This window comes from Chiloscyllium plagiosum, unplaced genomic scaffold, assembly GCF_037043375.1.
Source record: "Chiloscyllium plagiosum isolate Xiang-an unplaced genomic scaffold, Cpla_swu_hap1 HiC_scaffold_9, whole genome shotgun sequence".
NCBI classification, from domain to species: Eukaryota; Metazoa; Chordata; class Chondrichthyes; order Orectolobiformes; family Hemiscylliidae; genus Chiloscyllium; species Chiloscyllium plagiosum.
Window position 1 is genome coordinate 19,813,829 of NW_028270147.1, and position 12,075 is coordinate 19,825,903.

The 12,075-nt window shown below is 41.5% G+C and overlaps 1 protein-coding gene across 1 annotated transcript in view; it reads left to right on the forward strand.

The window, feature by feature from the left end:
* The window catches only part of hfm1 (helicase for meiosis 1), a 247,480-nt gene that overhangs the window by 206,960 nt on the left and 28,445 nt on the right, over positions 1-12,075 (forward strand). The window contains exon 21 of the mRNA XM_087990315.1: positions 11,177-11,224. Within this exon, the coding sequence (XP_087846441.1) occupies positions 11,177-11,224 (48 nt within the window). The remainder of the gene's footprint in view (positions 1-11,176; positions 11,225-12,075) is intronic.

Consider the following 12,075-nt stretch of genomic DNA (forward strand, 5'->3'; position numbering starts at 1 on the left):
TAGAGGATCTGGATTAGCGCAGACTTGGAGGGCTGAAGGGCCTATTACTGTGCTGTAATTTTCTTTATTTTTTGTACTCATTACCAACCAAAGCTCCATTTGTAGACAACCTTTCAGCTACAATTTGTCTGCAAGCTGTAATGATTGTAATGAGATCAGCCAAATGGACCTCATAGAAAATGAGTTTCCTGATTTGGCTGTTAATCTCGTCCAATCAGGGTGCCCTGGCTGACAGATAAGAACAGGACTTCTTGTTCTGTGCGCTGTGGAGTCCGTGGACCATGTGTATATTGGGTGTGGGCGTTTGCACTCCCTTTTTTATTTTCTTAAAAACCTCCTCCTCTGCTTTTGGTTGCACTTCAGTCCCACGCTCCTGATCTTCGGGTACCCGATACGGAGGAGGGAGGGCAGGTCTGAAGACCTCCTCGTGGGTCTGCTCCTGGGCCTGGCCAAACTGGCCATCAACAGGTCGAGGCAGCGGGCTGTGGAGGGGGTTGTTAGGGCCGACTTCCTGCCTCTCTTCCGCGGTTACGTTAGAGCCCGGGTGTCCTTGGAGAAGGAGCACACGGTTTCCATCAACATCCTGGAGTTGTTCAGGGAGAGGTGGGCGCCGCAGGGAGTGGAGTGCATTATTTCCCCCTCCAACTCTATTTTGATTTAATCCCTGCCCTCCCCTTCACTGTTTTGATCACACAGCACTGCCTTTTGTGAAGGGCAGTGTTTGTCACTGGCCACTCGGGTGTTTCCTTTCTTCCTGGTGGTGAAAATTGAATAAAGATTCGTACACCTTGTGTCTCTCACTGTGTCTCACACCTGCACACACACAACATGGGTGCTGGGGAAAAAATAAGCACTACCGCAGTTAGGCGGTAGAGTGGGAGTTAATAAAGGAAAGAAAAAGAAAAAGAAAATAAAAAGAAAGACAAAAAGAACAGGACTGTCAGACATCCTGTTCTTTCTGGGAGCTGGCTTGAGGGATCAGTGTTGAAGACTCTCCACATATAAATAGAGGGTGACTTGGTGATGGGATGCACACCTCTGAGGAGTTATTTCACAAACTATACAACTACACAAACAGCAGCTGTGTGAACAGTATTTACAATGACTGACAGGTTATTTACTTTTAAAAGCATGCAGCAATCCTTCAGCAATAATTGGTTTTAAAAGCTATTACCTCGTTTTAGTCCACCATTAAAAATAGAGGATAATAAAAAGACAGTCTTTTGAGGATGACGCCTTTTGTGTCATCCTCACCACTTGTCCTCCCCACCTATTTTTGAGTCATCTGCAATCTTGGCCAGAGCACATTTATTTTCCTCACCAAGTCATTTGGATAGATGGTAGATTGTTTGAAAGATGACAAATTAGTTACATAAGTCGGGTGGAGAAGCTGAAGTTGTTCTCTTAGCTTTCTTTGCTTGAAAGAGACATGATAGTGGTGTTTAACATCATGAAGGATTAAATTAGAGTTATTGAGAGAAATTATTTCCAATGGCTGACAGCTTAATAACTAGAGGGCACAATCCAAGATGAACAGCAGAAGAATCAGATGATTTGAGGAAAAAATATCCTAAACAATATACATTTATAATGCACTGCCTGATATTCTTCAAAATGAAATTAGATAAGTATTCAAAGGAAAATAATTGCAGGGACATGAGAAAAGAGTTGGAATAACCAGATTGCTCCTCAAAAGGACCAACAAGACTTAACAAACTGAATTGAAACCAACAAATGCTGGAGATCACAGTGGGTCAGGCAGCATCCATGGAGAGAGAATGGTGGCCACCTTATGTTGAACTATTTTCTGATTAGGCAAGGATGATTTTTCATCGAAAGTTAAGGTCTTGGCAGGTGAAGTGAATGTGGACCATCATCGCAGCAGTTGATTTTTGCAATGTTGTTAAATCTGGAATAAAAACGTTCCTGATACCCATGCTGGCTTGCAGAGGAATATCCAGATGGAGTTTGAAAAAACAATTTAATTGAGATTTTACAAGTTTTGAGAACATGCCATTTGGTATTTATTACAAACTCCTAAAAACTAATCTGACACATATTGGAAAGTTTGGAGTCTCGTTCACTGCTTTGATATATGGCTGACCTTTGAAAGACAAAAAAAAAAATCAATTGCAGTCTGTTTTATATAGAATGAGGTTAGGTTTCATATTTTATGCAATATGGAATTCATTGTACTCAGTTTCTGACTACTTTATTAAATGGTGTTTTAAAGTCATAGAGATCTACTGCACAGAAAAAGACCCTTCATCCCGTTGCATATGCAATGGTCAAAAAAACCACCAAACAGTACAGTTTTTGTCCATAAGACCATAAGACATAGGAGAGGAAGTAAGGCCATTCGGCCCATCGAGTCCACTCCGCCATTTAATCATGGCTGATGGGCATTTCAACTCCACTTACCCGCATTCTCCCCGTAGCCCTTAATTCCTTGTGACATCAAGAATTTATCAATTTCTGCCTTGAAGACATTTAGCGTCCCAGCCTCCACTGCACTCTGTGGCAATGAATTCCACAGGCCCACCACTCTCTGGCTGAAAAAATGTCTCCGCATTTCTATTCTGAATTTACCCCCTCTAATTCTAAGGCTGTGTCCACGGGTCCTAGTTTCCTTGCCTAACGGAAACAATTTCCTAGCGTCCACCCTCTCCAAGCCATGTATTATCTTGTAAGTTTCTATTAGATCTCCCCTTAATCTTCTAAACTCCAATGAATACAATCCCAGGATCCTCAGCCGTTCCTCATATGTTAGACCTACCATTCCAGGGATCATCCGCGTGAATCTCCGCTGGACACGGTCCAATGCCAGTATGTCCTTCCTGAGGTGTGGGGACCAAAACTGGACACTGTACTCCAAATGGGGCCTAACCAGAGCTTTATAAAGTCTCAGTAGCACAACAGTGCTTTTATATTCCAACCCTCTTGAGATAATTGACAACATTGCATTCGTTTTCTTAATCACGGACTCAACCTGCATGTTTACCCTTAGAGAATCCTCAACTAGCACTCCCAGATCCCTCTGTACTTTGGCTTCACGAATTTTCTCACCGTTTAGAAAGTAGTCAAGTTTTTGAACTTTATTTCTAAGATTTCAAATGCAAAATTATGCAACATAGTGTTGAAAGGGGAAATGGGAAAAAAAAAGTAAGTGTCTTGTGATCTGGTGAAAGTGACATCTTGACAAAAGTGCTACAAAATCATAAGATGTGGGAACAGAGTAGGCCAATTCAGTTCAACAACTCTGCTCCACCATTCAACTCAATTAGTAATCTTTCACTGACACTGACCCTGCAATTGTCACAATGTACTACATTTTGTTTCACTAGAGCCGAGAAATTCGTTCCTCCCAGTGTCAGGTTTGAACCTAGCAGGTATACAATCTGCTTTACCAAAACTGATGTTAAACATAACCATACAGCAGCAGTACTCCTGCATTATAAGGATATGATCAATGTTCTACAGATGGCATTTCTTCCCGAGGAGACAATGCATCAATTAAAGCAGGTGAAGCAGCGCAGTGCAAAGGCAGCAGAAGACCCTGGTGGGGTTAGGAATTATTAGAAGGTGGGACAAGCAGTATCTGGTGGCAGCCTGCAGTGTTAAAGCAGAGTTGTGAGGAAGGCCCTACCTCCCAAGCACCATGTGTCAATAAGTAAACTTTGCTTTTTGAAATAATATCCAGAAATTCCTTTAAGATTCATTCGTTTCATTTTTGCAAGCCTTAGACAAATGTCCACAGCTTTTATATCATATCAATTACTTCTCAACTATAATTACAATATTATCAAATCTGTTTTGGAAATGGCTCTGGAAAAAGTTTTTGAGAGTTATTGTCTATTTTAGATGGGCATGCAGAATGACTTAAGCTATTCCATAACCAAAATTATGTGCAGTGTGTATCCAACATCAAAAGAGTGAATACAGGATGCAGATCTTAAGAACTTGATACTTTGGCTGACTGAGCAAGCCTTTTAAAATCCACTTTCCAGAATGTAATCATAGATTTTTCACTTTTTAAAGTTTGATTTCATTTTCTGATGAGAGAACAGGATTGATGATGTTGGCTGAGTGAAGGGAAATGGTAAGTGGTGGTAAATAGCTGTTTTTCAGACTAGAGCAAGATAGTACATTGGGTTTCCCCACGGATAAGTACCAGGACCATTGCCATTTATTTTTCATTCATGGGATGTGGGCATTTCTGGCTGGTCAGCATTTATTGTCTGTACTGACTTGCCCTTGAGAAGATGGTGGTGAGCTGCCTTCTTGAACTGCAATCCATGTGCTGTCAGTTCACCGACAATACCCTTAGGAAGGGAATTCCATGATTTTAACCCAGTGAAAGTGAAGAATGTGATATATTCCCAAGTCAGGATTGTGAGTGGCTTGTTGGGATGTGCAGGTATTGGTGTTCCCACGTATCTATTGCCCTTGGCCTTCTAAATGGAAATGATCATGGACTTAGAAAATGCTGTCGAAGGATCATTGGTGAATTTCTGCAGTGTATCTTATATATAGTACTGTACACACTACTGCTACTGAGCATCACTGGTGGAGGGAATGGATGCTTGTGGATGCAGGTGGGAGACAATGGCTTCATGGTATATTTGCTAGATTGTTAATCCAGAAAATCAGCTAATGTGGTGAAATTTAAATTCAACAAAAAACGTCTGGAATTAAGAATCTACTTCTGACCATGAAACCATTGTCGATTGTCAGAAAAATCCAACTAGGTAAAAGTGAGGACTGCAGATGCTGGAAATCAAAGTTGAGATTAGAGTGGTGCTGGAAAAGCACAGTAGGTCAGGCAACATCCGAGGAGCAGGAAAATTGACATTTCGGGCAAAAGCCCTTCATCAGGACTGAAGGTGTAAAGGACTGAACGCTTCAGTCCTGATGAAGGGCTTTTGCCCGAAACGTCGATTTTCTTACTCCTTGGATGCTGCCTGACCTGCTGTGCTTTTCCAGCACCACTCTAATCTAGAAAAATCCATCAAGCACACTAATGACAACAGGCAAGTGGGAGACTTTCATAAGTGAGGTATTGAGAGATCAGAGGCAGTATATTCCTTTTTGAGTGAAAGATAAGGCTGGTAGGAGAGGAGAACAATGGATGAATGGAAATATTGAAACTCTGATCAAGAAAAAGAAGGAGGCATATGTTAGGTGTAGACAACTGGGAACAAGTGAATCTCTTGAAGAGTATAAAGGGAAGTAGGAGCATTCTTAAGAGAAAAATCATGGGATATAAAGGGTATTAGATTACTTTACAGTGTGGAAACAGGCCCTTCGGCCCAACAAGTCCACACTGCCCCGCCAAAGCGCAAACCACCTATACTCCTACATTTACCCCTTACCTAACACTACGGGCAATTTAGCATGGCCAATTCACCTGACCTGCACATCTTTGGACTGTGGAAGGAAACCGGAGCACCCGGAGGAAACCCACGCAGACACGGGGAGAATGTGCAAACTCCACACAGTCAGTCGCCTGAGTCGGGAATTGAACCCGGGTCTCTGGCGCTGTGAGGCAACAGTGCTAACCACTGTGCCACCGTGCCGCCCTCATGAGGTATATGAGATAGTCTGTGCAGATAAGGTTAAGGATAATCCAAAGGGATTCAACAAGTATATTAAGGGCAGCAGAGCAACTATAGAGAGAATAGAGCCCCTTAGATTTCAATGAGGTTTTCTACGTATGGAACCATAAGACATGGGAGAGTTACAAAAAAAAAACTGGAGAAAGACATAGAGAAAGAGAACTTGGGGAAATAAATATTGATGTATTTTAAACTGTCTGCAAAACAGAAGAGGAGGTGCCAAAGCTCTTAAAAAAGCATAAAGATAGATAAATCTTCAGGATCTAATCAAGTGTATTGTTGGACATTGTGGGATGCTGGGGAAGCAATTGCAGGGTCCCTAGCAGAGATATGTATATCATCTAGAGCCATGGGTTGCTTGCTGGAAGACTAGAAGGTGGTGAATGTACCTTTATTTAGGAAAGAAGGAGAAAGGAGCAAGGAGAGTCCTAGGGACTATAGACCGGTGAGTCTGATGTCAGTGGTGGGTAAGTTGTTGGTGGGGATTCTGAGAGACAGGATCTATATGAATTTGGAAAGACAAGGATCAATTAGGGATCATCAGCATGGCTTTGTGCATGGGAAATCGTGTCTCTCAAATTTGATTGACTTTTTTTGTGGATATGACCAAGAAGATAGATGAGGGCCGAGCAGTAGACATTGTCTACACAGACTTTAGTGAGATCTTTGACAAGATTCTGCACAGTAGAGCTTGTCAAGTGGATACAAAATTGGTTTGGCAGTAGGAGACAGAGGGTGGTAGTGGACGGTTGTTTTTCATACTGGAGGTCTGTGACCAGCAGTGTTCTGCAAGGATCAGCGCTGAGTCCACTATTGTTTGTCATTTATCTAAACAATTTGGATGAGAATATAGGAAGCATGGTTAGTAAGTTTGTGGATGACACCAAAATTGGTGGTATAGTAGACAGTGAGGAAGGTTATTTAAAAATACAAAGGGATCTTGATCAGTTGGGCTGAGGAGTGGCAGTGGAGTTTAATTTAGATAAATGCGATGTGTTGCATTTTGGGAAGACAAACAAGGACAGGACTTACACAGCTAATGGTAGGGCCCTGGGAAGTGTTGTAGAACAGAGAGATCTCGGGGTGCAGGTACATAATTCCTTGAAAATGGAATTACAGGTAGACAGAGTGGTGAAGAGGGCATTTGGTATGCTTGCCTATATTGATCAGTGCTTTGAATATAGGAGTTGGGACGTCATGTTGCAGCTGTACAGGACATCAGTGAGGCCACTTGTGGAGTCTTGTGTACAGTTCTGGTTGCCTTGCTATAGGAAGCATATTATTAAACTGGACAGGGTGCAGAAAAGATTTACAAGAGTATTACCGGGACTGGAGGGTTTGAGGAAGAGACTGGATAAGCTGGGACTTTTGTTCACTGGAGTGTAAGAAATTGAAGGGTGCCTTACAGAAGTTTATAACATCATGAAGGACGTAGATAAGGTGAATAGCAAAGGTCTTTTCATGAGGGTTGGAGAGTTCAAAACAAGAGGGCATAATTTTAAGGTGAGTGGGGGAAAGATTTAAAAGAGACTGAGTAGCAACGTTTTCACACAGTGGTTTGCACTTGGAATGAATCACTGAGAAAGTGGTAGATGCAGATAGAATTAAAACCTTTAAAAGATGTTTGGGTAGGTACATGATTAGAACAGGTTTAAAGGGATATGGAATAAATGCAGGTAAAAGGGACTAGTTTAGTTTGGGAAACATAGTCAGCATCGACAAGTTGGAGTAAATGATCTCTTCCCATGCTGTAATACTCTATAATGTCCTTCAGGGAGGGAAATCTACCTAAATGTGCCTCCAGAGCCGCAGCAAAGTGGTTGATTCTTAATTGGCCTCTGAAATGGCCTCGCAGGTCACTCAGTTGTATCAATTGCTTATGAAGTCTCAACAAAGACATGGAACTGGACAATCAGCTGGCAGCAACTTAGGCACTAGAAAAGACAATGTAAGAAACAGTCCTGTCGACCCTGAAGGTTCCCCTTGCTAACATCTGGGAGATAGTGCCAAAATTGCGAGAGCTGTCTCATAGACTAGTCAAAAAGCGTGGCTCTGGAAAAGCACGGCAGGTCAGGCTGCATCCAAGGAGCAGGAGCATCTTCATCAAGGGCTTATGCCTGAAAGGTCAACTCTCCTGCTCCTTGGATGCTGTCTGACCTGCTGTGCTTTTCCTAGCGCCACACTTTTCGACTCTGATCTTTAGCATCTGCAGTCCTCACTTTCTCCCTGTCTCATGGACTAGTCAAGCAACAGCCTGATATAGTCATACTCACAGAATCATGTCTGGCAGACAATGAAATGACCCAGACACGGCCATCACATCCCTGGATATGACCTGTCTCACTGCAGGACAGACCCAGCAGAGGTGGCAGCACAGTGTTATACAGTCAGGAGGAAGTTGCCCGGGAAGTCCTCAGCATTGACTCTGGACTCAATGAAGTCTCATGGCTTCAGTGTTAAATATTGGCAAGCAAACCACCTGCTGATTACCATGTATCTTTCACCCTCGGCTAATGAATCAGTACTCCTCCATGTTGAATGATACTTGGAGGAAGCACTGATGATTGCAAGAGTGCAAATGTGGGTGGGAATTCTCTGGGTGGGGAATTTCAATGTCCAGTGATGGTAACACCATTGAATTTCAAGGGGTAGTGATTACATTGTCTCTGATTGGAAATGGTCATTGTTTGGTACATATGGTACAAATGTTATTTGCCACTTGTCAGCCCAAGCCTTGATATTGTCCATATCTTGTTACAATTGATCACGGACAACTTCAGTATCTGTGGAGTTGCAAATGGTGCTGTCATTGGCAAACATCTCCATTTCAGACTTTATGATGGAGGAAAGATCATTGATGGAGTAGCTGAAGATGGTTAGGACATGACCTTAATGAACCCCTGCAGAGACATTCTGGAACTGTGGTGACTGACCTCCAACAACCTCAACCATCTTCCTATGCGCTAGGTAGATTGCAACCAATAGAGATTTAGCCCCAATCTCTATTGATTCCAAGTTTGCTTGGGATTCTTGATGCCACACTCAGTTGAATGCAACCTTGATGTCAAGGGCTGTCAATTTCACCTCACCTCTGGAATTCAGCTCTTTTGTCCATGGTTGAACCAAGGCAGTAATGAGGTTAGGAGCTGACTGGCCCTGGCAGAACGCAAACTGAGCATCACTGAGCAGATTATTGCTGAGTGTAGCTCCAACAATGTTTTTAAAAAATTGGCACCATTCAGGACAAAATAAATCACTTGATTGGCAGCACACCACAAGCATCCTCTCCATCCATCACCGATGTTCAGCAGCAGCAATGTGTATTACCTACAACTTGCACTGCAGAAATTCATAATACCTTGCAAACCCATGACCATATCCATCCAGAAAGTCAAAGGCAGTAGATACATGGGAACACCACCATCTGCAAGTTCCTTTCCAAACCACTCACCATCCTGACTTGGAAATATATCGTCGTTCCTTCACTCAAACTAGATCATAATTCTGGAATTCCAGTACCAACCCTGTGAACTCCCCAACAAACCTTCCTTCAGCCTAAAAAAAACATTTATTAACCATTACCTCCTGTTCCACTGCTCATTCAATTTTGTATCCACATTGCTTCCATGATGTAAAGTTTTCTTGCATGTCTGTTGTGTGAACATTAGAATATAAGAAACCAGAGGAGAAGTAAGTCCTGTGATCTGTTGAGCCTGCTATACTATTTAATAAGATTATGGCTGATCTTTTTGTGGACTCAGCTCCACTTACCCATCTGCTCACCATAACCCTTAATCCCCTTACTGTTCAAAAATCTATCTACTTTTGCTTTAAATATATTCAATGAGGTAGCCTCAACTATTTCATTGGGCAGGGAAGTCCATAGTTTCAGAATCCCTTGGGTGGAGAAGTTCCTCCTCAATTCAGTTCTAAATCGACCCCCTCTTATTTTGAGAATATGCCCCCTGGTTCTAGTTTCACCTGCCAGTGGGAATAACCTCCCTGCATCTATCTTATTTATTTCCTTCAAAATGTTATGTGTGTCTCTAAGATCCCACTCCATTCTTCTAAATTCCAATGAGTATAGTCCCAGTGTACTCAATCACTCCTCAAAAGCCAACCCTTTCACTGCTGCAATCAACCAATTGTTTTGAATGCTGTGAGCATTCAGGTAAAGTAGTCATGCTAGTATACATAATTGCTTTTTGAATCTTAGCATCCCCACCAGAAGAAGCTTTGTTTTCAAACATTCTCACTTTTTCTGTCAGTACCTGGTTTCCACTCACCTTAGTGCTACACTGCTCAGCTGCTGCTTGCTTTTTATTTACCACCTTGATTATATTTTTCCTTATGCCCTCATCCACTCTAGCTAACTCAGAGCCTCTCCTTGGGTTCCTATTCTAATAACAGGCTTATGCCCGAAACATCAATTCTCCTGCTCCTCGGGTGCTGCTTGACCTGCTGTGCTTTTTCAGTGCCAAGCTTTTTGACTCCCATTCCCCTGCCAAGCTAGTTTAAAGTCCACCCAATAGAGCTAGCAAAACCACCCACAAAATATTGGTCCCCATCACTGTTTGGGTGAAGACAGTCCCTTTTGAAGAGGTCGCACTTTTCCCAGATGTGGCCGGGTATCAAATGCCTTTTTACAATCCTTGTAAATATTGCTCTCATTGACATTTCTGTTACCTCTTCAAAAAACTCCAGGAAGTTAGTTAAGCACAATTTCTGTTAGAAATCCATGCTGATTCTAATTAAGCAAACCATCTTTTACATATGACTTCTATCGGAAATGATAGTTCCAAGAAGCTTCCCCATTGCTAAAGTTAAACTGATGTCTGTATTTATGGGTTTTAACCTTAAAACCTTGTTTGAACAATAGCGTGATGTTTGAAAGTCCCCATTCTTCTGGTACCTTGTGCTATGCTGAACCTTATGAAACAACTAATTTGGCCTCAACTGAGATATTATCCAATTTTAGATGCAACACTTTAGAAAGGATAGGAAAGTTTTTGAGTGTGTGCAGCAAAGCCTTTAGGAATGTATTCAGAGATGAAGGTCCAGTCATTTGGATACATTGGTTGTTCTCCTCAGTGAATAGAAGATTTGAGGAGATCTGTTTGAGGGTGTTCAAAATCACAAATAATTTCTGCAAAATATATGGGGAGAAACTATATTTGTTGACAGATGAGTTGAGCACTAGAGGACACCAACTCAAGGTAATTGGCAAAAGAGGCAATGGCAATATATGCATTCAATTATTGGCATCTGGAATGCACTGCATGAGAATGTGAAGCAAGTAATTCAGCCATGGTGTTTGAAAGGCAATTGGATGAATACCCAAAAGAGAGAAGATGAACAGGGCTACGAGAAAATGATGAGGGAGTAGGATCACCTAAATTTCTGCTGCATGCTGAACTGAATGCCCTCCTTCTGTGCTGAAACCATTCTAGCTTTCTATAATAGTCTGTAGTCATGTCTCCCCATAGTCAATTGACATTTTTATAATTATAAAAAGCTGTCCCATGGTTTTACTAACATTTCCTCTGATTCAATTATAACAGGTTCCCTTTAGAAGGAAAGGTAAAAACAAATGAAATGAAAGTAAATTGGTAAGACAGCCTAAAATTATGTTTACTTTATGAGCAACTTTAATCATATTGTTTAGATATAAATGTTCACAATCTATTAAATCACTTACTTGAATTCAAAATTGCCATATCTACAGTCTTAAAAATGACCAGTTTAGGCTTTCAGTTTAAAGTTGTCAGTTGACAACATAAGATTTGGAACAAACTGGCAACTTGTGTCAATGCTTATAGTCAGTCAGAGGATATATTATGGTGGATTGAATTCATGGCAATTTCTTGGTGAACTGTCAATTTAGTTTCCCATCTTCCGTGGCAGACTGAAATCTGGATGTGACAGCCAGTGGCTTGATCTAACCAGATACAAGGCAGCTTATTGAGCTACAATATCACTGGAAGCTGTATGCACCACAACTGTAGCTTCTTATGCATCTGCAGAACAGGGAGGCGATTAGTTGCAACGAAAGCTAACCATATATCCAAAACTTAGATTTCTGATCTCTTAACTACAATCCTTATCATGAAAAAATACCTGAAAAGAAATATTTTCAAAATGCTCATGGGTCCAAAATCCAAGTGAGTTTTTTTTCCACTAGCTGAAAGTCCTACTAACCCTCAAATAAATTCCCAGCCATGTCTGCTCTGAGACAATATCCTTTTTTGTAATTGATTTGTTTCCACTGTCAGCATACCCCACCCTATTCTATCCCCTATTACATTGACTCCTTTGTCCTGCACTGTCCCATCCCCAACAAGAAATGGTGACCACATGTTTTAGCCCACTTTATGGCCCTTTGGATGTACCTTATCTAAATATCAATTCTCAATTTTTGCTTTGTATTTTCAGCACTTTATGTATGCAATTTCTGACATTG